Below are 27331 nucleotides of genomic sequence, written 5' to 3'. Positions count from 1 at the left end.
TACAAACACACACACACACACACACACACACACACACCCAGAATACAGCAAAACCAAACCCTCACAGACAAGTTCTATCCCAAATGTGGTTTCTGCCTATTGCCATAGAGGGAAGCAATTCCCTAGAAGCTTAGGGTTAAACCTGGTTGGTTCATGTGAAACAAGATTTAAGACAGTTTATTTTCAGTTCCCGCTATAATTGAATTCATCACCATAATGTTAAAGGAAACAAAAATCCAATTCAAATCAGAGCTTACAATTATAAGATGAAAATCTTTTAAAAGTACAATATATTTCTTTTTAAAAACACGCCTTTTTTTCACATATTTTAACATGCTACTTGCTAGTCTTTATTAAGCATAGAACATTTTACAAGGTTGCACCTACATCAGATGTTTTTACAGTTGGGCTCTTTCTTTTTAAAGTGTGCTATAACATCTTATCTCCTGCACTGCAAGTCCTTCAGGAGCAAGAGAGGACAGAGAAGGTCAATGCAGCTAGGCAGTCTCTATAATTATCACTAATTAAAACAGGAGAGCTAATGGTACAACATCTCCAGGAGCCTAGAACGTGCGAGACGCCGTGCCTTCAGTGATGCTGTGTGGAAATTTTTACAGGAGATGCTAATACGAAATCCCAGGTTGGGAGAGCAGCATCTGCCTTAGACAAGGGGACAGAGAGGAGAAAGAGCAACACCTGGGGCCCAACTGTGTCACGTGACAGCCTCTCAGAGCCAGCTCGCCAGGGCTGTGGGAAAGGGTGTATAGAATAAATAATCACAAGTAAGTGGACAGACTCGTGTATAAAGACAGCAATGGTATATATTTTTCAATACTCATTAAAAAAAAAGATATACTGTTTTAGCACTTAAGGACAATAAAGAGAAGGAATGGGCTGTGAGGCAAGCCTCGGGGAGAGCCATGATGTAAGAGGAGATGCTCTCTTTCTTCTCGGAGGAAGGGCTGACCTGATCATGTGAATGCAAATATCAGGGCCCATCTTTGCTGGTGGGGAGAGAATTGTAATGTTTGCTTTATGCAAATGCGTCTTATAATAACAGATGCACTGGGACTTTTGGGGTTAAGAGGGCAAAAGAGGGCACAGCAGCCGCAAGGTGCTGGCTCCTGAGAGGCGACTGGAACCTGCTGTGAGTCAGTTCTGGGAGGCAGCATGAGCTCCGAGGGCCCATGCTCAGGGTCTCGTGCACTGTAGTGACTGGGACTACAGGCCTAAAGAATTCATCTTTCTTCACCCCGTGAGCCACTCTGTGTTTCGGGTGACCTTCCTAAGAGGACATCATGGGGCTCTGCAGTCATGAATCACTCTGTGCCTGGCACCAGTGGTGCCCACCTTTAATTTCAGCACTTGAGAGGCAGAGGCAGGTGAATCTCTGTGAGTCTGAGGCCAGCCTGGTCTACAGAGTGAGTCCAGGACAGCAAGGGCTACATAGTGAGCCCTCCACACCCCCACAAATACGTTCTGCTCTTCCAAAGGATCCCAGTTCAGTTCCAACACACACATTGGGTGGTCCGCAGCCTCCTGTAATTCCAGTTCCCCGGTATCTAATTCCCTAAGCACCCATGTGGTACATATATACATGCAGGTAAAATATGCATGCATATAAAATAATAAAATAAATCAATCTTCAAACCCAGGGTCAGTGAGCTGGCTCAGAGGGTAAAGAGTCATCTCGACAACCTGAATTCAATTCCAGACCCTACCATGGAAGGAGAAAATTTATCCTTCAGAGCTTCATGTAGGTGTGCATCATGCACGCGCCTGCACTCTCACACAAACCTCACACAGGCAAATAATAATAACAGGAATAAATGCCTTTAAAAACTGGAAAACAAAACAGAACAAGCCACACTTCTATATGGAGTCACAGGCCAAATGATAAGAAATGCATAGTTAATAAAGTAGAGGCGAGGGCAGAAGGAGCACGGCAACTTGAGTCTAAATCAGCATGCGTGTCACAGACCACTCACAGGCTCCTGGGAAAGAGCAAACACAAGGCAGACCGCACAGTGCCTCGGAGTCTGCTTCTGATCAAGTGAGTTTTGCCAGTGCCTGTGTAGCTGAAGCAATGATTCGGGAACAAGTCTGTGTCTCTGTGATGGAGATATTTAAACAAGCCATCTTGAAAATGTTAAAAAATTAAAATTGTAGAAAGTCGAACCATAGGTGCCATGTTTTGCCTGAAGTGGTAAAAATACCATCTGCCTTAGTCTTTTAGCAGCAGCTTATTTCAAGGAGCAGTAGGCTCAATGGCAGGCATACGCTCAGCTCCAGATGGGGAAAATACACAGACGTTTGTAGATGTTTTTCTAAGCGAGAGCAGTCAACATATTCGTCTTCTCTTGGACATGCACATTAGTTGCCATAGCAAACCCAGCGCGTGGTCTGAGAGGCTTCTGCACCCGTCCTGCACACCCAGGAACTGCTGCAGTTCAGTAGGTGGCGGCCTCCCCTAGCAACGGGCAGATTAGCAGTACTTGATGCTGGGTTGGCGGCTGAGGAACAGAGCAGTCTGAGAGCTACACACACAGAACCAGCATGGTCACTGACTGTCCCACAACACTGCACAATGCCAAGTCTCAGCACTTGGTAAGAACGTGCATCTTACAAGTCCTGTTCTGTCTTAACTACGCATGTAGGGTAGATGGTCTTGGCGTTTCCATCTGACACTCTAGAATTGCCACCTTGCCTGTTACTTTAAGAGGAAGGAAAAGATTTAATGACTAGAAATTTGTTGAGTGTTTTGATACCTTAAGAAGAAAGACACCAGAGCAGTATAAAGCATTCATATCCAGGAGTTGCTGCAACCAGAACTCAGTTAAGAAGTAATTCAAGGGGCCTGGAGAGATGGCTCAATGGTTAAGAGCATGGACTGCTTTTTCAGAGGTCCTGAGTTCAATTCCCAGCAACCATATGGCGACTCACAACCATCTGTAGTGAGATCTGATGCCCTCTTCTGGTGTGTCTGAAGACTAGCTAGAGGGTACTCACATAAATAAAGTAAATAAATGATTAAAAAAAAGAAGTAATTCAAAGGCAGGTGTGACGGCCATGCCTGTAAGCCTGGCACTCAGGAGGCTGAGGCAGGAAGATGGAAGAATTTTTGGGAAGAAATTATGGGTTACGTAGTGAAATCCTGTTATAAAATCAAATACATACCCAAATAAAAAGAAAAAGAAGCCTACTATTTCACTCAGTGACTGTGAGGGGCATTCTGGAAATCGAGCTGAGACTGATTTAAAAATGAGCATTTCTTCCAGCCCTCTGTAACATCTTCCTCATCTTAGATACAATCTGAGTAAAGGATTTAAAGCTACACGAACAACTGAAATTATTCTCTATGGTTCTCTGAAACTTTTTTTTTTTTTTTTTTGGTAAAATTAGGATCTTGGGAAAGAAAATTTCAGAAAGAAATAAATTCCACAACAGTCTCCTGAAATGGCTGCTGAGTTCTTCAAATACTGTCCTATAGATAATCCAATCAGAAGAACTCCAAGCAAATGCTACCTGCATTAGCCAAGCAAGCACCAATCATAGCAATGAGATCACACAGAGAACAGTGACGTGGAGACAGAAGTCCCCATGTTTGTGTGCCCCCAGCCCCACAGTGCTCCTTACATATCAGAATACCACAGGCTGCACCTGCGAATGTCCCTACAGAAGGACACGGTCCCCCACGATACCTGGGCTTATGTCTGTGTGAGGGTGACAAGATCTAGTTAGTTACTGAAATCTATCCAGACCAACTGTGCTTTGCCTTTAATTGCCAGAATAGCACTAGGAACTTGGGGGTTGAGGGGACATTCTCTCTATTGAGAAACAGAGACTGGGCTCTGGGAAAGGCAACTGAAGCAGTCAGTGGGGAGGACATTTTCTATAGCCAATATGCTCCTAAAAATGTCCTTACGTCTCCTGATAACACAGTGGCACTCACACACACCCTGAAGCACTGAGATAGCCGGGCCCCGATGCACCTGTGAGGCAGGTCAGGGGGGCTGCTGCTGTCAGAATACTCATGCTCTACTGAAAGAAGAAACACACTGAAACGATCAGCTTAGGTATGTTAAGATCAGGGCATGTTAAGAAGGAGCCAGGCAGGAGAGGAGTGTCTACTCTAGACAGATGCCTGAGTCAGGCCCATTGGAGTCTTGTTCATGTGGTCCTCATGGTAGGAGCACAAGAAAGAACAATGGAGTTAAGGGACTATACTAGGTTCTGCAGCACGTTGGAAGCATAACCATTGCTTATCTGGAAACACTTTTTTTGCTTTTTCTTCTCTCTCTGTCTCTTGGAGGCAGGGTCTTACTATGTGTAGCACTACCTTGCCTAGAACTCTATGTAGTCCAGACTAGCCTAAACCTCAGAGATCTTACCTGCTGATGCCTCCTTCATGCTGGGCTTAAAGGTGTGGGCTGTCACTCAAAGCCCTTAATTAAAAAAACAAAAAACAAAACAAAACAAAAAAAACCATTTCTTTGTGTGTGTGAATCTGTGTATATGCGATGAAACACACATGGACATCTGCCCACTCAGCCGTGAGGTCAGGAGTGCAGGCAAGCCATACTCATTTTCATCCCTTCCTTTCTTCCCCTCCCTCCCTCCCTCCCTTCCTCCTTCCCTCCCTCCCTCCCTCCCTCCCTCCCTCCCTCCCTCCCTCCCTCCCTCCCTCCCTCCCTTCCTCCTTCCCTCCCTCCCTCCCTCCCTCCGTCCGTCCCTTTCTTCTTCTTCCTTTTTTTTTTTGGAAAGGGTCTCAACAGACAGCTCAAACTCTCTAACCTCCTGCCTCAGTTCTTAAGTGCTAAGATTACAAGTGACCAACTTCAGTAATTCACGACCTGGCTCCTGTCCAGTTTCCAATACCAATCTCTTCCATTGTGAATGAAGTATTCTTCTTTGGTAAGATATTCTAGGAAGTCTTTAAGTCCCACATAAGCCTCAGTGCCCCACAGCCACCCCACTGTCTTTCCCTACTTAGTGAAACCCCATCCCTCATCTCAGGTTGCTGCCCAGTTGATGGCTTAGACTCCCTTACCTCTGTGCTGAGGTAAAAAGCCCTGCTTCAGCTTTCTCCTGCAACTGTCTTCTTCCCAACATATTCCAAGTGTCCTTTGTTTCCTCTATGGGCTCACTCACTCAGTACTGAGCACCAAGCATCAGGCACCAACTACAAAGCCTAAGGCCAAACACCAACAATCAATCCCCAAACCAACCCGATGCTCCCAACCCAAACCCAGCACTGTCTCTGCCCTCAAGAGCTCACAGTCCAGGATCCTATTATGGGCCACTGTAAAACAACAGAGAAGACACATGAGAGATGCACAGTGTCTTAGAGGGTGTGGGAGGACCTAATGTAGCCTGTCTGAGTGCAGAGGCCTCTCTAGAGGTGATGACCCTAAATTTTACATTACAGGAGGGACAGAAGACCCAGAAACAGGAAGAAGTATCTTCCAAGCAGAGCAGACAGCAGGAGTCAAGACACAGGAAACTAAGCCTGGTCTGCTGATGCAAGCCTGTAATCCCAGTGACTTGGGAGCTGAGGCACAAACAGTTCAAGTTCAAGGCCAGTCTTGGTCTCAGTAAGACTTTCTGCCTCAAAATAAAAATAGAGAGGGCGGGAGATGCAGCTCAGTGGCAGAGAGCTTGCCTCATGTGCAGTCCCCAGGGACAAACCAGCACAAACCAAAAGACACAGAGAACTGAAACAGCCTGTGGACGTGACTCGGGGCTGTTGGGGGGAATGGAAGGGGAAGCTGGAGTGTCTTTGTAGAAGTGGGATTGCACAACCTCACGTGTGCAAGCCCAGCAGGCTCTGACTGCCTTGTAGACACTGTGGAGCCAGTAGGGGGTGGAAGCAGCAGACTGAAACTATGGCACCTGAGGTTTCATTGTTCTATCTGGCAAATGGGTCTATTGTGAGAAGAGAGGCATCGTGATCCAGCGGTAGGATTTTTCAGTGGTTCAGATGAAGGGATATGGGCACAGGCAAGGGGAAACATCACAGGGAAGTGACAGGATATAAGAAAATATGGGACTTGAAGTCAAAGTTGTTACTATGATACATAGTAACATGGTTGACTTCCGGGGGTGGGGAGGGATGGCAGTGTCAGCAATAGGACAGAACAAGCGAAGTGGACCAAAGTACATCACCAAGTGCGAACTAGGTCCTGTTGAAAATCACAGGCTCTGGGGAGAGAGTCTTATCAACAGAGGCTTGCTAATGACCTCTTACAAATGGATGGCGTGGAGGTTTGGTCTTTTACTAAGTATTCTAATGTTAAACACTGGCCCCTAATGACGGGACAATGTACACACAGACCCAAGCAACACTATGCGACCTTTCCCCCCCAGGTTATCACTGATTGGTGAATAAAGATGTCTACAGCCTATAGGTGGGAAGAACTGAGATAGGCATGATTGGGGTTCCTGGGTTTGGGGATAGAGGAGAACCATGAGGAGAGAAGGAAGACGCCATGGGGTAGGTGAGTCATGAAAGCATGGCCACGAGGGACGGCCAACTGAAGCCAGAAGCTGTCCAGATGGAACATGGCAAAATAATTCGGGGTTAATGATGGGGACAGAGACTCTAATTGTATAGAGGATAGATATCTGCCCTGCTGTAGTGCTGACTAAGGTTTGTTACTAATATGAAAGATGTGTGTCTTTTATCGGGAACTGAATGACCAAAGGCGGGGTAGAAGCCCCTGAGTGAGATTAAATATTTTCAACAACAGGATGGCTTTGGTGTGACATCAAAGGTCGTAATGGGAACTCAATCCCTTTACTTAGCCTTGTTGTGAACCTGAAACAGCTCTAAGACGCAAAGCCACGAGATGCTAACAGTGAACTGGAAAGCTCAGAGAGTAGGCAGGGATGCTGGGAGGCCCAGGAAGACATGAAGGTCCAGAGCCATAATGAGGCTCTGCCTTCCACCCAGGACACCAGGCAGGAAGCTAAGATACACACCATGGGCGAGTGACATCTGGACACTAACTCTAGGCCGATAGGCGATAGGTGCTTCCATGCCTAGTCTTCTTAGAGGAGGCAACGACATATGTGGCAGAGCAGAGGACATGAGCTGGAGCAAAGCACAGGGCCACAGGCATGCACCTGAGAAAGTGTCCCCGGGTGAGCAGAGCTACGCTGGCCATTGAGTTCCTCTATCTTCTTTGGAGTGCAGATGTGCTCACCCTCCAGATGACCTTGACCGTCACACGGGTCAGAAGGTCAGCAAGCTCTGTCAGCTAAGAAATGGTCTTTTTTTTTTTTTTTTTTTTTGGTCTTAAAACAGTGTGACTTAAATGTGTTCACAGACAACACTGTGTCCTGAGTTGTAATAAACCTGTCTCACAGGTTTGTTTATTTATTTAGACGTTTTCCTCTAAACATTTGTTTTATAATTTTATATGGATATATGTGTACCATGTGTATTTCTGGTGCCCTTTAAGGTCTGAAGAGGGCTTCAGATCCCCTGGGACTAGAATTACACACAGTTGTGAGCTACTGCGTGGGTCCTGGGAATCAGACTAGAGGCCGCTGCAAGTGCAGATAGTTCTCTTGACTGCTGAGCCAACTCTCCAGCCCCTCACGTTTTATAACTCACTGTGTATCCCAGGCAGGCCTTGCATTCATAGAGATCTGCCTGCCTCTGCCTCTCAAATGCTGGAATTAAAGGCTTGCCTTACTACACCCCATAGTTTTATTTTTAATTTAATTAAAAAAATTTTTTTTGATATGAAGTCTTGTGTATCCCAGGCTGGCCTTGAACTTATTGTGTAACCCAAGATGATTTTGAAAACTTCACTCGAAAGCGCTGGGAACACAGGTGTGGCCATCATGCTTGGTTTAATGTGATGCTGGCAACGGAAGCCAGGACACTCACTGCACATGCTAGGTAAGCCCTCTGCTGAGTTACAGAGCCATACCTGATTTTAATTATACTTAGTGTACTGTGTGTATGTGAGCGTTTGTGTGTGTGTGTGTGTATGCATGTGTGAGAGAGTATGTGTGTGTGTATATGAGTGTAGTAGTGTGAGTGTGTGTGAGCACGTGTGTATCACTGTTGGTTCCAGGGATTGACTGGATCATCAGGTTGTTGTCAAGGGCCTTTACCTTTGACCCATCTCTTTGCCATTCCTCTTAACTAGAAGTTAGAGACAGTATGTTATTGTAATTATGTGTGGGTATATGATGTGACAGTATAGGCGCAGGCACATGTGGAGGTCGGAGGACAATTTTGGGAGCTGGCTCTCTCCTTCCACTGTGTGGTCCAGGGATTGAACTCAGGCTGTCAGACATGCAAGACAACCATTTTACCTACTGAGCTACCTGACTGGACCAAATGTTTTTTAACTTCAATCATTTTTTTCTTTTTGGAGATGAGGTCTCATTGTAGTGCTGGCCTCAAATTCCTCGTCCTTGTGCCTCTATCCTCCTAGCAATAGATTACAAATGTCTGCTATGGTGCTGAGCACAGCCAGTTTTAACAAAGGAGATATGTCAAAATGACCTGGGAAGGCTGTCAAACATCCTGCCTGGCCTCCTCTGCTCTCTCGGTAAGAGGGTCTGATGCACAGCCGTGCCCAGCTTCACCGTGGATGCTGGGGATTTGACTTCACAGGAAGGACTCAGCTGCTGAACCCCTCCCCTCTGTATAATAATACCCTTGCCAGTGGCTTTAGAACATCATGACGCTCATGATGGCTCACCGTTCTAGAGGCTGGGAAGCATAAGACTTGCACGCGCACCCTTCTGCCACATCGCGATATGATGAGCTTTGGTGTGTTAGCATCAAAAGCTCCACAGACAGTGTGGGAAGGTGTGCTTATAGACATTCCGTGTTGTTGGATGCTTCACTGATGCTATGGTTTGAATGTGCCCCAAGAGTTCAGATGCTGGGACCTGGATTCCCCAGCTGATACGCTGGTGGTTTTGGAGGGGGACCCTTTACAGTGCAAGAAGGACCAGGCGAGGCTGTGAAGGCAGGACTCCCCACGATGCTTTAGAAGATACCTAGCTAGCAAGCCTACTTCTTCTAACCATGTAATGCCCTCTGTTTTTCAAGAGTTGGTTCTTTCCTTCTACCACGGGGGTTCTGGGGAATCAGACTTAGAGCACTTGGCTTGGCTTCGAACTGCTCGAAAGTGAGCACCTTTACCTGCTGAGCCATCTTGCTGGCCCTCACCATTTTATTCTTAATATCTAACACATTGTATGGAATAAACATGCGTTGTTGAATGAATAATTTCTACCTGCTAATGACAATCTCTCAGCTTTAAACATTATGCTTCTTTTTAACCTATTTATTTAACTTAAAACCTTTGTTATTTTTTTTATGTGTATGGGTGTTTTGCTTGCATGTAGGTTAGTGCACTATGTATGCAAGGCCAGAAGAGGGTGTTGGACTCCTTGGGACTGGAGTTGCAGATGGCTGTGAGCCATGATGTGGGTGATGCTAAGCAAATCCATTTCATTTATTTATCTATTTATTGAGAGACAGTCTCACTGTGCAGCGTTGGCCAGATCAGTTTCTTTGTAGACCAGGGCGGCCTAAACCTACAGAGACCTGACAGCTCTTACTTCCAAGGTGCTGGGGACAGAAGTCTGTGCCACCCACCATGACCAGCCATGTTTCCTTTTTGACCTTGTGAATATAAACAGTGATCAGACTGTGAAGGTCTACCTACCTTACTGTAGTTCAATCTTCCTTTCTCTTGAGCCTGGAACAGAAAAGAAGAAGATAATTTCTAGTTCTGGTTTTGTTTCTTGTTCTTTTAGCAATTATCTAGTGTTCTTCTTCTTAATGAGTAAAATTCATAGGTCTGGAATGACGGTTCAGTGGCTAAGAGCATGCACTGCTCTTGCAGAGCGCTTGACTTCATGCCCACAATCACCTGGAACTGTAGGTCCAGGGCCAGAGCCCCTCCACCCACATGCACATGTCTCCCCGACACAAATGTAGTTAGAAAGAATAGAAACATTCAAAAGAACAAAATTCAATTCTTTTTCTCCACACTCCCTCTTATATTTAATATAGATATATTGAACTAATATATCTATATTTATTCATATAGCCAGTGATATCTCTGAAGAGTTCTTTCAACCTCTTTTTGAAATGTATACATACACACAAACATAAAAACATATGCACACATCATATGCATGTTTGCATGTGCATACAGCAGACACACACACACACAGAGAAGAACTCAGGAAGTTGGGAAAAAAGAAAAAAATGTACATTAAGGTCAAATTTTCTTCAAATTAAAAAAACAAAAGTCAGATTCTTCAGTCTGTAGTTAAACTTTTTATTTAAAAAATTAATGTGTCTTAAGATTTTGCCTGAATGTGTGTCTATGTACATGGAGGCCAGAAGAAGATGTTGGATCCCTGGGGCCAGAGTTACAGATGATTGTGAGTCACCATGTGGATGCTGGGAATCAAACTCAGGTCCTCTGTAAGAGCAGCCAGTGCTCTTAACTGCTGAGCCATCTCCCCAGCCCACTATTTTAAGAGCTCTTCAGCGATCTAGGATTTCCAAAAGACTGAGGAGTCTGAGCTTAGTACTGAGATACAATGTTTCAATGAGAATATGGGTCTATTCTTGAAGGTATTTAAAAACCAGGCTATTCACTGCTCAGATACTTTTTATGTTTGTTCATGGGAATATTTTCTAAAATAAAGTAATATCTATACTGAAAACCCTTCTGAGGTTGGGTGTAGTGGCACAAGCCTTTAATCCCAGCACTCAGGATGCACAGGCACGTGGATTTCTGTGGGTTCGAGGCTAGTCTGGTCTACATAGTGAGTTCTAGGACACAGGCCTTGATCTGATGAAAGATTCCTGCATGGCTTGTCAAGATCTCAGCAGTAGCAGTTCTGTTCCACACCTTTCTTTTTGGGACAAGGTATTGATATGTAGTCCAGGTTGACCTTGAATGATCCTCCTGCCTCAGCCTTCTGAAGCAGTAATCTCTAAACTAGGATTGCCAGCCATGTGCTATCACTGACTTCCACACTTTGAGTACTTCAACTCCTAGATGTTTGTTTGGTTTTTAGATAGGGTCTGGCAGGAGGTGGCTAGTACTTGACATGACTCTCCTACCTGTCTCCAAATGCTAGAATTACAGTGAGCACCACATGCCTGACCTAGCTGACTCCAGAGTCCATTTGGGACTGCTGGACACTCTTCTCATTGTCCACTGCCCTTGTTCTCGCTGATGGCTATGATATGTTCAGGTATGCACAGCACTTTGTTTTTCTTAGAGGCAGTGTCTCATGAAATACAGGCTAGCCTCACACGTGTTGGTAGCTAAGGATGGACCACGACTCTTGGTTCTTTCGTTGATACCTCCCAAGGGCTGGGATTATAGGTGTGTGCTGCCAAGCACAGCAGATACTTCCTGAATGATGCACACACTACACCATTTGTCTAGCATGTTCGTATTGTCAAAACACACACCCCACCGCCACCAACACCTGTGGGTTCCTCACTGTGGTTTTGACTGTTCTAAGCATCTCCTCTTCTTGCCTGCTCTCCACAAGCAAGCATGGTTGAAAATGTTGTGAGTGGCACTTGTTGGGAGTCCTTGCCTTTGGGTAATAAGGAAGACTGTTTCAGTCTGCTTTGCTACAGAACTGTTTTCCTCCATACTTTGTTTATAGACCAATTATCACAGAGAGCTCCAGCACCCTGAAGCGCTTGTGATAGACAGACGCTATTTTCAAACCTTGACCTCTCTTTTTACTTTGTATTTTTAGCTTGTCTGAACCCCAACTCCCTGCCATTGCCTTTCACCCAGTAGAGATGTCTATACTGGCCAGCCTGCTCTGAAAACAGAAAGGAGCATCTATAGCACACACCCAAATTCTGCAGTCATACAAACAGAGTAAACTGTGACTACTGAAGTGTGACTCACCTCTTCTTATGTTCCTTTCTTTTCTTTCTTTCTATTTCCTTCCTTCCTTTTTTTTTTTTTTTTTTTTTTTTTGCTTTTTCAAGACAGGGTTTCTCTGTGTAGCCCTGGCTGTCCTGGAACTCACTTTGTAGACCAGGCTGGCCTTGAACTCAGAAATCCGCCTGTCTCTGCCCCACAAATGCTGGAACTAAAGGCGTGCACCACCACCGCCTGGCTTCTTCCTTTTCTTTTTATTGGCTTACAAAGGGCTTTACTTTGTGGTCCAGGCTGACCTAGAGCTTTTGCTCTTTCTGCCTCAGTCTCCTAAGTATTGGGATTATCAGCATATGCCAACATACTTGGTCTGAATATCATTTTTATTTAGTCTCAGCAAACATTTTACTGGGGTTTTCCTTTTTTTTTCCCCTTTCAGAGCTGAGGACCAAACCCAGCGCCTTGCACTTGCTAGGCAAGTGCTCTACCACTGAGCTAAATCCCCAACCCCTTTAGCAAACATTTTAGCTCTGTGAAACTATTTCACCCTACATTGCTTAGCCTGTATGTAAAAGGATCATTCATCGCAGAAAACAAAAACGGTAAATATTTAAACATTTAGATACAAATAATACATATCATATTTCCAGCTGATATAAGGTATACAATGTATTATACACACACACACATTCATACATACAGTAAGTAAATGTAAAAATTATAAAAGAGAGAATACTGGACAGATCAGGAGTTTCTAGATTCTGGGCTCTCTCAGATTCTGGGCTGGTGGTTAAAATCATCCAGGTAGGGCTGGAGAGATGGCTCAGAGGTTAAGAGCACATCTGCTCTTCCAGGGGTCCTGAGTTCAATTCCCAGCAACCACATCGTGACTCACAACCATCTGTAATGGAACCTGATACCCTCTTCTGGTGTGTCTGAAGAGAGCAATGGTGTGCTCATATACATAAAATAAATAAATAAGTTTTTAAGAAAAAAAAGGGGGAGCTGGAGAGATGGCTTAGTGGTTAAGAGCACTGACTGCTCTTCCAGAGGTCCTGAGTTAATTCCCAGCAGCCACATGGTGGCTCACAACCATCTGTAATGGGGTCCAACATCCTCTTCTGGTGTGTCTGAAGATAGCAACAGTGTACTCAGATAAATAAAACAAATAAATCTTTAAAAAAAAAAAGAAATATTAAAAAATTCACCCAGGTAGCTCGTGAAAAGCAGAGATTCCTAACCTCCTGTGTGTGGGACTCTGATTTGTTTGAGATCACTGGCCTGGTCTATGTCTAACATCCTTTCCAATTTATGCTGCTCTGTACATCAGTGCTGACTGAAGAGAACAATGATATGGTCTCCTTAGGACCTGCGGAAGAACGCAGTGCTGTAACGTTCCCCTTTCCCGACATCTGCCACTTATCATGTGTCCTTCCAGCAGAGCAGGACATTATTAAAATAACTTTCTCACTAGGGCCCAAAATAGGCTAACACGAAAGGAGGCTGCACTCTGGCAGCCAGTCCTGGTCCTCCCTTTGTCACGGCACTCCTCCCGGGGGCCCTGCAAATCCTACTCGCCTGGCAATTCCCTGGGGCCTTCATTAGGAGGGTCTTCAAAGGGGCCCAGTCATCTCTTTGCCTCCTGTCCACGGGCTTCTTTTCAATCCAGGTCATGAGCAAAGACTGTAAGGTTTCCCAGTCTTCAGCAGTTCACAGAGAATGTAGAGTTGGAACCTTGTTTTATCTTTTAAAAATATGAAAATAGACAAGAACGTGCTCCAGTGCTCATGGGCCAGGAGCACTCCTCAGACAGCCTGGCTGAGCACTGTAAGGCAGGATTCCCTACAGAAGCACGGCAGGCCAGGCTCTGAGCGGGACAGTGGAGGAAGTGGTTCACTCCCAAGGTTGGGAGGACCATGGCAGACAGACTCCTGTTGGTAAGTAGTGGTCTTAGGCTTTCTATAGGTCAAGTGACAAAGAAGGATTAGATGACATAAGCAAACTGTTTCCAATTTCCAACTACTATTGTCTGGACTTGAAAGCTGTATATTGGGATACGATTTTTTTCTAAGTGTATAAAAACTAATATTTCACTCTGTGTGTGTGTGTGTGTGTTGTGTTGTGTTTGCAAGAGACTGATCATCTTTACCTCTGAGGTTATTTTCCCCAAATGTTATGTCTAACCTTTTATCTTACGTAGGCTGGCCTTGAACTCACAGCAATCCTCTTCAAGCTTTTCAGGTGCCGGTATTCCAGACTTGTAGTGCTGCCCATTGAACCCAGGGCAAACAAACTGATTGGGCCACCTCCCCAGTCCAAAGGGCATCCATCTTTTTAAACCTTCTGGGAAAATTATCTCCTCTTTTCCAAGTTTCTTCTCCTTTCATGATAAAGACCCAATCTAGAACTTTCTCTGAGCTGGGTTGCTCTGTCCCTTAGCTCCGCCTCTAGCCCTCCCCATCCACCATCTTTGCGGGGCTGCTAACACACTTATTTACCTTTGCATAGTCTTCCTTTCTTTAGATGACCATTGGCTATTTGGGATTAAACTATAGATAATGCGTTGTGTGTAGTGATTAAAACACATTGTAAATTCAAGGATAAGCTGAGCTACAGGATGAAACAGTCTCATCCCACAAAAGTTATAGACACCATGTTGTTCACCACGTTTTTAATTTTAGTTATTTTTATGTGTATATGTATGCTAGTATGTATGTGTGCTTGCATGTCTGTATGTATACCAAGTCTGTTCAGTACTCATAGAGGCCAGAAGGGGGTGTCAGGTCCCCCTGGAACTGAAGTTCCAGGCTGCTGAAAGCTGCTGATAGAGGTGCTAGTGACTGACCTCGACCCCCGAAAAAGCATAAAGCACTCCCAAATGTCTCCAGCCCGAGGTTCACCTTATTTTCCTTCTAAGAACGCAGCGTTCCTCTGCATAGCCACAAGTCCTTTGTCATATCCAACAACTCTGTCATTCATTATAGATAATATTTATATGTTGATATTATAAACATTATATTTAATATATTATTAAATTAAATATGTTAAAATATAAATCTACATAAATATATTAAATTTTACTTTATGTTTTGGGTGTTTTTCCTGCCTGTATCTATGTACACAAATGTACAGTGCCCTCCAAGGTCAGACAGGAAGGCGGGTCTTCTAGAATGGGCATTAGAGATGGTTGTGAGCTGCCATGTGGATGCTGGGAACTGAACCTGGGAAAGTTCTATGTAAGAGCAGTAAGTGCTCTTAACTGCTGAGCCATCTCCTAACCCCGCATATTATTACAGTTTTATTTTTTTTAGACAGTGGTCAGTAGGCAAGACAGTTACACAGGTGACTTTTTTCCCTAGCCAGTCTCTTTAGTACTGAAGCTAGGCATGTCCACTGTTTCCCTATGGGTTTAATAAGTCATCTGTAGGCTCTGAGCCCCCTGCAACTGTCTACTTCTCTACTACCATACAGACATATATATATTTGGTTGGTTAATTGGTTGGTTTGAAATAGGGTCTCACTGTGTAGCCCAGGCTGGCCTTAAACTTGTGATATGCCTGCCTCAGACTCCAGAGAATTGTCAATTATTTAAGTGATCATTGATGACTCTAATAGTTACATTTCTCCTCACTGTCACAAACGCCTGACAAAAAACAACAAAAGGAAAAAAAGGGTATTTTGGCTCCCGGCCCGAGGGGCTCACACTCTGAGGGTGCCACCCATCAAGGCAGGGAAGGGACAGCAGCAAGTGTGAGGCCGTCGGGGAGCACTCTGCCGACTTTTCTTTTCACCTAGACCAGGACTTCAGCCATGGACTGGTGCCCCCTAGTTAGGTGGGTCTTCCCACCTCAGGTAAACTAATCTAGCAAGTCCCTCATAGACACGCTCGGGTTTGTTTCCGTGATGAGTCTAAAGCCCCTCAAGTTGACACTCAAGATTAATCATTGTCTGGCTATAAAAATAACCATGTTTTAAAGGTGCTTTGCTTTTGCAATGGCAGAAATATCAATTATCCCTGGGTTCTTTAGAAAAAGCAAGGCCCAAAGTTTTGTTTTCCTTTTTTGAGACAAGAACTCACTCTGTAGCTGAGGCTGACCAGGGACTCAGTTTGCAGTCTAGGATGACCTCAAACTTGTGGCAATCCTCCTGCCTTAGCCTCCTGAGCTGAGATTACAAATGAGTACTGTCATGCCCTGCGTGGAGAAAACAGTTTTCCCGGAGCAATTCTCTGTGCGTCTGCACTGAGAGGCCCTGGGGAGTACAGTGCAGGAAGCTCAGGTGTGCACAGAGCAAGGGAAAGCACATCCCACCCTTCACCAGAGTGTCGGGATACGGCGGGAGACAGACATGGACCAGAGCCACTTGCCCCGAAGTTAGAGCAGTGCAGGGTTCTGGCTGCCAGGCTTGCCAGCTATAAGGCTTGAAAGGAGTAGAATATGAGGAAGGCCTTCTCCATGCTGTCTGAACTGTCCTTGCCTATTAATATTAATAATACAGCACAGGAGGCATCTGGAAGAAAGCCAATCCCACTCAGCTCAACTGCTGGACCATTACGTCATAACATCTCTTCATCCGGGAACGGGAGGGAAATGTCAGTGTTGTTGGAAATAGTTTTTCATATTCTCCTCCTTTGGTTCACTGGGAAGTGAGGAAGCAACACACAGGCATGGAAAGCTACAGTGACCAAATCCTAAAAGAGAAGAGAGGCACTGGTGTTGTCCACTTAATAAATCTCTCTCTGCCCAGAGGTCTTAATTATTCCTAGCCACCTGATCGATGCTTTTGGAGAATCTGGGGAGGCATGAACTTAAAGTTGCCCAGTTTGACCAGGATAAAACAAACAAACAAAAAATCTACTGTAGCCTCAGAATTGCCACGACCAAGAAACCAGGATAACTATAGGGACATTTGCCCAGTAGAAGGTCCCACAGCAATGGCCATCAACCTGCACCTCAAGCTTGCTGTGTTGAGAATCTAACAGGCTGGCTTTTCCATTTCCATCGGGCCCCCTGTTCCCCAGCTATGGCGTCTTGCTTGCCTCCGAGTGCCTCTCGCCCACACCTGCCAGCTCTTCCTTTTCCTTTCCATCTGACAGTTTTAGCTTGGACACATTTTTCTCCGAACCTCCTTAACTTTCTAGCATGAGCAGGTTCCTCAGAGTCTTAACTGGTCTCCACTACTTCCTTGTTCCTCAAATCCCATCAAATGTAACCACAAGGCCTTAATGCTATCTGGCTTAAAAACATCTCAACACCTGCTTTACAAGTTCACAGGCAATCATCCTGTTTCTGGTCATGTTTTAATTTAGTGGCATTCATAGAATACAAAACTCACTACTTTACCCACCTTAAGTGATACAAGTCACTGGCAATTACTGCATTCACAGTGTTGCACAATTATCACTATCAAGTTCCAAACATTTTTATTACTGCAAAGGAAAGACGTACCTTTGAATGGTCCCTCCCCATTTCCCTGCCTCACAGCCCCTGACACCATTAATCCGGCTTCTGAGTGTGGATGTCCAGCCCTTGCTGGATATTGCTTACTGTCCTGTTATTTTAAAATTCATCTATTCTTGTGTATATGAATGTGTGCACATACCACACGGAGTGTGTGGAGGTCAGAGAAAAGCTTTTAGAGGAGGGCTATGGCTATGTCTCCTTTTAGCATGTGAATCCTGGGGTGCAAATTTAGGTTGTCAGGCTCTATGGCAAGGGTCTAAACCCTGAAACCCTAACCAAACCCTGTTTTTCATTATTTAGATTTTACATGTTAAAAAAAGTGTACTGTACAAGTGGGAAAATGGTTAAAAAAAAAAGCTTTATGGTTTTAGGACAATATGGCCACCAATGTCTGTACAATATATCAAGTCAACATGGAAAACTAGAGTTCTTTTGTCCCCCCTTTTCTGACATTCATGTAGCCCAGGATGGTCCTTAAACTTAGTGTGTAGCCAAGGAAATTGAACTTTTTATGATCCTCTCTGACCTCCAAGAGCTGGGATTATAGGCATGAGCTACCATTTTTAACTCTTCTAAAATGAACAGCACAGCTAAATTTCTTCAAAATTACATTTATTTAATTATATTTATTTTATTTTCTATGCAGGGTCTGCTATGCAGTCCTGGCTAGCCTTAACCTCACAGAGATCCCTTTGCTTCTTGCCTCCTGGGTGCTGGAATTAAACATACAGTTGATCACATCTGGCTATGCAAAATCTTTTAAATATAGGTAGTAACTAGTTACTATTTCAGAGCATTCTGCATTTGCCTTTTATTGCCTCTATTTCCTACATTTCATCCAAATTAAACACAGAAAGAAAGAGAGAAAGAGAGAAAGAGAGAGAGAGAGAGAGAGAGAGAGAGAGAGAGAAAGAAAGAAAGAAAGAAAGAAAGAAAGAAAGAAAGAAAGAAAGAAAGAAAGAGAGAGAGAGAGAGAGATAAAGGGGGCTGGAGAGATGGCTCAGCGATTAGGAGCACTGAGTTCAATTCCCAGCACCCACATGGAGGCTCACAACCACCTGTAATGAGATCCGATGGTGTGTCTGAAGACAGCTACAGTGTACTCATATACACTAAAAAAAGAAAAAGAAAAAGACAGAAAAGATGCGGTCTTACTGTGTGGCTTTGGCTGTCTCCTCCCTCAGCCTCCTGAGCACTGTGGTTACAGGTGTGCACCACTACACCAGGTGCTTGCTCTTCTCTGAACTTCCTACACACATGCTTTTCCAGCTGTGTCACTTTTCATGGCTTTCCTTCCTGGGAAGCATCCATTGCCACCTTCATAAGCAAGCCCTTCTTGGGGAGCTGTACGGCACGCCACCATTTCCAAAGCCATGTCCCAATTTCTTTCCTCTGCCCACTTCCCCTCCTCTGGCATTAATTACACTGACATTCACATCTGTACATTACCGCCTCGGGGATCTTATGGCTGCACCCTTTGTAATCAGTCACTTTGTTCTCTGACAATACAACATAGGACTCTGCCCCCCTGCAACCCCTCTACACTAGTTGTGGCCATTTATTTGGAAACATTTTAAAAATAATATTATTTTAAAAAATAATAATATTTTAAAAATATTATTTCATATGTCTAAGAATGTATGTTTTGGCTGCATATGTCTGTGTGCCATGTATGTGTCTGGTGCCCATAGGAGCCAGAAGAAAGCAATAGATCCCTTAGGACTGGAGTTACACATGGTTATGAACTAACATATGGGTGCTGGGAATCGAACCCAGGTCCTCTGGAAGAGTAAACTGTATGCTTAACCTCTGAGCTGTCTCTTCAGCCCAAGACAGAGTCTTGATACTTAGTCTAGGCTGGCCTCTAACTAAGAATCCTCTCCCTCTACCTCCTGAGTGCTGGGATTCTTTTGATTATAATTTATTTTTGTGGGTTTGAGACAAGGTCTCACGTAGCTCAAGTTGGCCTCAAACACCCTGTGTAGCTAAGGATAACTTTTGACTTGTGACCTTCTTATCTATGCCCGCCAGGTGCTAGGATCACAGGTGCGCACTACCATGCCTAGTTTTATGTGGTGCTGGGGAATGAACCCAGGGCCTGGGGTACATTGCTAGGCAAGTACCCTAACAACTGAGATGCATCTGTAGCCCAAGGTGGGATTACTTAAGGGATATTTTAATTCAGAAGATATCTAGACTTATGGCATAATCTGAGGTCATTCAAATAGTTCTTTCTTTTTTTTTTTCAAATAGTTCTTTCAAATGTTCACAGCATATACCTTCTACGTAGAGAATACTGTTACCATTATTTCCTTATAAATCCCTCAAACTAGTGCAGGCATGATGGCATATACATGTATACCCAACATGTGGGATCAAGAATTCAAGATCATTTCCAGAGCCAGCCTGGGATCCATCAGACCCTGTCTCAGCGAATCATCCATACATTCCCTCCCTCGCCACAACAAGAAATGATTCAGACAATCTTAGACACAAGCAGCTAATGAGTGCTCCTAATGTGTACCTCTTCCATTTAAGAAACTGCATGTATCATTTTAATGCACAGCAGACTTATCTAGCAGCCTTTGTTTCCCTTTTTCAGTAGAAAGTAACAGCATGGTATCAGGAACAAGTGTGGTGCGGCGCGGCCAGCAACAGTAATGGGTAATGCACTTGAGATGTTTCATGGTTATGACAGTGTCAGAACGTGGCAAGCCTAAGTGACATGTCACTACTTTCAGGGACAGCCGAGATTTTAATCATAATTCTTATTTCTTCAGGTGACTTATAATGGCAGCAGAAAACTAGCAGGATCATTAAAAATAAAGCTTGCTGACCTGCAATAGCCCCTGGATGCCCTGAGAGTCAGAGCGCTGCAGTTCTCTGAAGGATACACTCTCTTTCATTAGAGTCAAAATGAAAACTGCGTAATGACTTTCCACCCATTCACCGACTACAGTCTCACTGATCATTACCTTTCAGCAGCTTACATTTACATTTAAAATTAAGGTAGTGAGGATCTGTTCGGTACGGAGACAGTGCTCAGTACGCACTCAGCTGATATATGACCCAGGTCTCTGTCCCTAACTGTCTCCTGAGAGAGGGTGTATACGCTTATGGCTCAGGGCTTGGCAACACAGTATCGATCCATTGATCCTTAGGATAGCTGAAGGGGGATTCCGAGGAGGCAGAGCCTGATTCAGAACTCCCAAGGCACTCTTCACACTGCTGCTGAACAGGTTCTAAGGGGAAGCAATCGTCTTGCTTCTGTGACCAGTCAATAATCCTCACTCTCTATGCAGGCAAGCAGCGTCCATTCAACACAAGTGTCTGTACAGAGCAGAAAGTAACTCGACATGAGGTAATGAGACATCACACGGGTCTTCCAGCATCATGAAGTAGAAAGAATTTCTTCTAGATGTACTTATTGTATGTGGATGAGCACTTTACCATCGATGTATGTGCATCCCTTTGTGATTAGTGCCTACAGAGGCTGAAGGGGGCGTTGGATCCCCTTGTGACCACACCGGATCACCATGGAGGTGAGGCAAACATAGCTGGGTCCTTGGAAAAGCAACAAGTGCTGTTAACTCGTCAGGCATCTTGCCAGCTCCCTTTCTCTCTCTCTTTTCAAAAATTTATTTATTTTTATTTTATGTATATGACTGTTTGACAGCATTTGTGTGTCTGGTTCACAGGGAAGTAGGAAAGGGCACCAGACCTCTTGGACTAGAGTTATAGGTGATAGTCAATCACCATGTGGGTGCGGGGAATTGAACCCAGGTCCTCTGCAAGAGCAACCAGTGACCTCCAGTCCAGCTCGCTCTCTCTCTCTCTCTCTCTCTCTCTCTCTCTCTCGTGTTTATTTTTTTGAGACAGGCCTTACTCTGTAGCCCTGGTTGTCCAGGAACTAGCTTTGTAGACCAGGCTCTCTGCCCAGTGTTGGCATTAAAGGCATATGCTACCATGCCTAGCATTTAAATGCATTATTTTTGTTTTTAATTATTTATTATTTTGTAAGCAAGCACATGCAAATGTGGTAGTAAGAAGACAACATCTGGAGCCTTCTCCTCTTCTGCCCTCAGGTCATCGGGCCTATCAGCAGACTGGCTTAGTCACCTCAGCAGTCCCTGTGTAAGGCTTAGAGATAGATCTTTTTCTTTCTTTCTTTTTTTTTTTTTTGAATTTAATTTTTTAAAAAATATTTATTTATTTATTATATGTAAGTACACTGTATCTGTCTTCAGACACTCCAGAAGAGAGCATCAGATTTCGTTACAGATGGTTGGTTGTGAGCCACCATGTGGTTGCTGGGATTTGAACTCAGGACCTTTGGAAGAGCAGTCAGCAATCTTAACCACTGAGCCATCTCACCAGCCCAGATCTTTTTCTTGTATTGCATCTCTGACTTAAAAAATTTACATTTCAGATTCATTTGAGAAACTAAAGCATACTTCAGAAATGACCCAGTTCAATGCCATAAACATAGAAGATAATCAAGAGGCTATGAGAGAATGCGATTACAGTTATACAATACTGCAGAGGCCAAATCGGAGCCCAGGCCTTAAAACTCCTGCCTTCCACGGGCAATTTTACAAAACAGAACTGCCACCAGCCTTCCCCAGAGACAACCAAACTGTAAACATATGCATGTATACACACACCCACACGCACCCACACACTCTTCTGGACAAAGGGGTGCTTTCCCAAGCACCTGTGCTGGGGTTAGTAGTAATTAATAAATGAATTTGTTATTATTCTTAGGGATCTTACAGTCAAATTCAAAACTGGAGGAAGACAGGGTAATAGAAGGGTAAACAGAAAATAACAGAAGGGTACGTCACACGCAAACTGGATGCTAACGAGAAACTGTGATTTACAATGGAATGCCTTCTTAGGTTGTACAAACCCTGTGTACTATCTCTGAGGCATTCATAGATCATTATCTTGCTGAGGTTTATGTAAACATGTTATCACAATCTAGATGACTGAGGTAACTTACGTAAAGAGTTTTTATTCTGAGGAATGAGGTCCCCGAATGGGAAATTAATTTTGAATTTCTCTTCTCTTTACCGGGAACCCCTTCTTCACAACTGAGACAGGAAAGCTAGTGGGATGGAGAGCAAACACCAGTCTCTCCCAAGGGAAGGGGACTTGAAGTGTCCACAGGGTACATGGGTGGAGGGTGGAAACTGTCTGTCTGCTCACAGCACCACCTCAGTGAGTGCTGGCCTCCACACAGGTCCATTTGAGTTAAGCTGACAGTCAGGAGACATGTTTTTCTAAATGGTTTCCCTTTGAATCTAAAAGTCCATCTGGGGGTGGTGGCTTTGGTTTTAGGACATTTCATCAACTATTTAGGACATCCTGGAGTACTCCTGTCTAGATTTACAACTCGTATGTCTGCAAAGAACTGAGCACTGACATGGCCTTCCCTAAAATATCGATGCTATGTCCACATGATTATCTAACTCCTGGAGAGAGCTGCTAACTTTCATTTAACTCATTCAGTGTATCTTTTCAACCAAATGTAAATCTGCAATGAATTCTAATGCAACCCAATTAGACTTAGGAGCACCATCTGTAGATATATATATTCAGCTCAGCTGTCAAAAAATCGCGCACACACACACTCCAGTATACAAGGCTCAGTAGCTGTGCGCTATCCCATTGTCTCATACTTAACCATCACTTTTCATGTTGGTTTGTTTGTGTTTGGAGGCAGGATCTCAGAAAGCTAGGATGAGCCTCCTGATCCTCCCGCTGCTACCTGGGGTTCCAGGCATAAGCCACCACACACAGCTCACTAACTTTTAAATATGTCAATTTTAATTTTTTCTTCTACAATTAACATTTTAGTATATATTTTGGTGTGTTTTGCCTACATTTCTGAGAGTTTTCTTACGACTGATTCCTAGAAGTGAAATTAGATTATAGTTTTAAAATGGAAACAAATAGAATAATATTTAAATGTCATGCAGTATAAAACTTCTTTAAAATAAAAAAAAGACCCAGCATCCCACACACTCCAAGTCATTCTCTTAGTCTGTTCTAGTTTCTGACATTTCTTGTTCCTGATTTGAAAATTTTAGACATTATTCATTGATGCATGAAAGAGACTCTTAAATCTCTTATGTGTTCAAACATGCTCCCCACCTTCTTCCTATTCACCCCTACTCTCTGGTTAGTCCATACTCCGGTTGGTGCCAGATGATGACAATCAGGTGCAATCCCAGTGTGACTGCAGTGTGCTGCAAACCCTACAACTGCCCACCCCCGTCACCCCCCCTGAAGCCCCTCGTGTACAGGAACTGTCTTCCCTGCTCCCCAGGGAACTGCTGCAGTATTCACTGCTCTCTGGAGACCAAGGTGGCTGAAGGACACTGCAAAGGCTGGGAAAATGGAGGTGGTTTGGACACAGAGAAGGGAACATGGCATTAACATCCAGTGCAGGCTAGGAAGGCAACCACATCTGCCCTAGGCTAAAACTGGAAAAAGGCTGGAGAAAACCCAGAATGCAAAGCCAAGTCTCAAACATAAGCAAGACCTGATGGAGGGAGGGCAAGCAGGAATGGACCAGACTGCAGTGCGGGCTGACTGCAGACTCCCACCCATGTGTGCTCTGTGGGACTTCTCATGATGGCTCTGAATGGTCCTCATTTTCCTCTCACTCTGGTTCAATGAACCTACTTTTACAATTTTGCTTAATAGTTTTGAAAAAAAAATGGTATTTGTATCATTCCATAAACAAAATCTATTTCTTATAAGATACTCAGGACTTACATTTTTATGCTATATAAATATTAGTCTCTAAGCTATATGTTATACTGTGATTACATTTCCTTTCTTACGCACATTTCATTTTACTTTACAGTAAGATAATTGCTTCACTTTATCATATATTCAATGTGGCTCTTTTAGTTCTTACTTTCTTGGTTTTGGGAATTGTCCAAAACCTCGTGCCTGCTGGTCAGCACTTTAAACCAAACTCACCCCCAGCCTTTCTTATTCTGACTTTTTATTTTGAGGCATTTTAGACCTCACTAAGCTGCTCAGGTTGGCTTTAAATTTACTCTGAAGCTCAGGCAGGCCTCAGACTTAGGATCTGCCTGCTTCAGCCTCTGAGAAACTGGGATCCAGGCCTGGCAAATATAGCCATTCAATTGCTTGACACTCTTACATAGAAAGATGAGGGAGGTCTTTGATGTCTTGCCTTGATCCCGTGGGGGCCGTTGGAGCTAGATGGTTGTAAGCCCCCATGTAGGTTCTCTGCATAGTAGCAAGCACTGGGCCATCTTTCTAACCCCCACATTTTATTTTATTTTTTTCAGATAGCATCCCACGTGGCCCAGGCTGGCCTCAAATTGGGTAGCACAGCTGAGAATGACCTTGAACCCATGCTCGCCCTGCAAGCACTGGGCTTATAGGTGTATACCCCATGCCTGGCCTTGGTAATGCTCAACACAGCCAACCACATCAGGTAACTTATCAACTCCAGTGTTTACTCTTAGAGATACTTCTCTGGGCGCAGGGCAGATGGCTCAGCAAGTGTGAGGACTGTAGCTTGGATACCCAGGACCCATGTCAAAGCTAGAGGCAGCGATATAATCTCTTACCCAGTGCTCCTACAGGGAGATGGGACGCAGAGACAGGGCACTCCCTAGAAGGTCCTGGGTGAGCCAAAAAAGCCCTGCCTCAAGCCGAGCAGTGGAGGACCACGCCTGTAATCCCAGCACTTGGGAGGCAGAGGCAGGTGGATTTCTGAGTTCGAGGCCAGCCTGGTCTACAGAGTGAGTTCTAGGACAGCCAGGACTCCACAGAGAAACCCTGTCTCGAAAAACCAAAAACCAAACCAAAACAAAAAAAGCCCTGCCTCCAACACACTGGAAGCAAGGCACCTGAGGTTGCAGAGGCAGGTGGATTTCTGAGTTCAAGGTCAGCCTGGTCTACAGAGTGAGTTCCAGGACAGCCAGGATTCCACAGAGAAACCCTGTCTCGAAAAACCAAAAACCAAAACAAAGCAAAAAAAGCCCTGCCTCCAACACACCGGAAGCAAGGCACCTGAGGTTGTCCTTTGACCTACACATGTGGGCTAGGCCACATGTGCACTGCCACTGACATACACCAACACTCTCACACACATAAATACACATGCACATTACACACACATACACACAGATACACACAGGCACGCGCGCACACACACACACACCCACCCATACAGAGCAGAGATAGCCATTAGCGCAAGACTTGTTAGCATGACACTTAGGGACTTAGGGATTTGGACTGATCCTGTAGCTGACTTGCTTGGGTTTGAATCATGGATATCCTGTGCGAGAGTTTAATAATTACTTATTCTCTCTGTGCCTCAGACTCCTGCTTGGTGCTGCTATTGCAGGCCTTATTATTGTTCATGTCTGGATCTAATCACCTACGCTATATTTTAACGGTGCTGGGGCTGAACCCAGAGCTATGTGCAGACCATGGAGCCATGTCTTCAGCCCCATCTCGTGTCTTGATGGAATATACGTTGTGTACTCTCGGGAACAAGAGCAATTTTCCAGCGATCCTGCAGATCTTGAACTCACAATGTCCCTTCTTCATCCTGGTGAGCACAGGGAGTGAGCGCAGGCTGTGTCCCACGCCCAGCTTCTGAGCTGCCTAGTCAAGCTTATTTTGTTTTATTTTTAATCTATTATATATATATATATACACAAGCACTTGGATTGCATGTATGTGTACATTGTGTGTGTGCCTGGTGAGCCCAGAGGCCAGCAGAGGGCATCAGATCCCCTGGAATGAGAGCTACAGAACACTGTGAGCCACCACGTGGGTGCTGGGAACGGAGCCTGGGTCCTTTACAAGAGCAACAAGTGCTCTTAACCATTGAGCCATCTCTCCATCCACACAAATGTATTCTTCCTCTTCTTGATTTATTTTATGTATGTGAGTATACTGTAGCTGTCTTCAGACTCATCAGAAGAGGGCATCAGATCCCATTGCAGGTGGTTGTGAGCCACCATGTGATTGCTGGGAATTGAACTCAGGACCACTGGCTGAGCCATCTGTCTAGCCCCAAATTTCTTCTTATTAAATAATTTTTATGTTTTATAGTCTGGTTTCTTGTTCTGGGGTTGTCCTTTTTCATATACTACCTGGGCCAGTTTCTTAGGTTTAATATTGAACATAATGTGTCTAAAAACATCTGTCTCCCCTTGCATTGCCTGCTTCCGCTAAGTCCCCTTTGTCAGTTTGCTTTAGACTCCCTCTTTCAGTACCCTTTTTCTCAGTACTCCCTCTTTTCTCAGTACCCTGCTGTGCTCTGCTCCACATTCCTCTCCAGGGTGAGGCAGCTAGAGATTCTGTCATGGATTGCAGAGACTGGTCATTGTGGATGACTGTCCAAGGGAGTTTTACTGAGGCGACCCCAAACTGCCACCTCTGCCATTCTTTGGTGCCTGACAGCTCCCTAAGAATGAATCTTCCGGGCTGGTGAGATGGCTCAGTGGGTAAGAGCACCCGACTGCTCTTCCGAAGGTCCGAAGTTCAAATCCCAGCAACCACATGGTGGCTCACAACCATCCATAACGAGATCTGACTCTGTCTTCTGGAGTGTCTGAAGATAGCTACAGTGTACTTACATATAATGAAAAATAAATAAATTTTTTTTAAAAAAAAAAAGAATGAATCTTCCAGTTTCCTTCTTGGTGACTATGAGGGACTTTGAGCAGGCTGCTAGCATTCTGGGAGTCAGTACAGGAAGAGGGTTAGGAGAGGGGGAACTCTTTCCTCACTGAGGTGCTGTGCCATAGGATGCTACCCCTAGATCCGTACCCTCAGCTGTGCCTGGATCCATTCCTACATCTATAGACCCAGTATAATAATACCAATTACAACCATGAGTTAAATAAATACCATGATACCCTAGATGAAAAGGGTACCCGTTTCTGTACTAAGATAAAT

At 44.5% G+C, this 27331-nt stretch overlaps 1 protein-coding gene and 1 long non-coding RNA gene across 2 annotated transcripts in view; one reads left to right on the top strand and one right to left on the bottom strand.

The window, feature by feature from the left end:
• Nucleotides 1–27331, bottom strand: part of Pdss2 (decaprenyl diphosphate synthase subunit 2) — a 214939-nt gene that overhangs the window by 18512 nt on the left and 169096 nt on the right. The window contains exon 7 of the mRNA XM_021173960.3: nt 9702–9734. Within this exon, the coding sequence (XP_021029619.1) occupies nt 9702–9734 (33 nt within the window). The remainder of the gene's footprint in view (nt 1–9701; nt 9735–27331) is intronic.
• LOC115032138 (uncharacterized) lies at nt 13453–26991 on the top strand. Its single transcript, XR_003837782.2, has 4 exons — nt 13453–13843; nt 24700–24848; nt 25741–25976; nt 26712–26991. It is a non-coding gene; the product is annotated as an uncharacterized LOC115032138 (long non-coding RNA).

This window comes from Mus caroli, unplaced genomic scaffold, assembly GCF_978045245.1.
Source record: "Mus caroli unplaced genomic scaffold, Mus_caroli_1 scaffold_9, whole genome shotgun sequence".
NCBI classification, from domain to species: Eukaryota; Metazoa; Chordata; class Mammalia; order Rodentia; family Muridae; genus Mus; species Mus caroli.
Note: the sequence above shows the minus strand (reverse complement) of the source record. Positions and strands in the feature narration are given on the sequence as shown.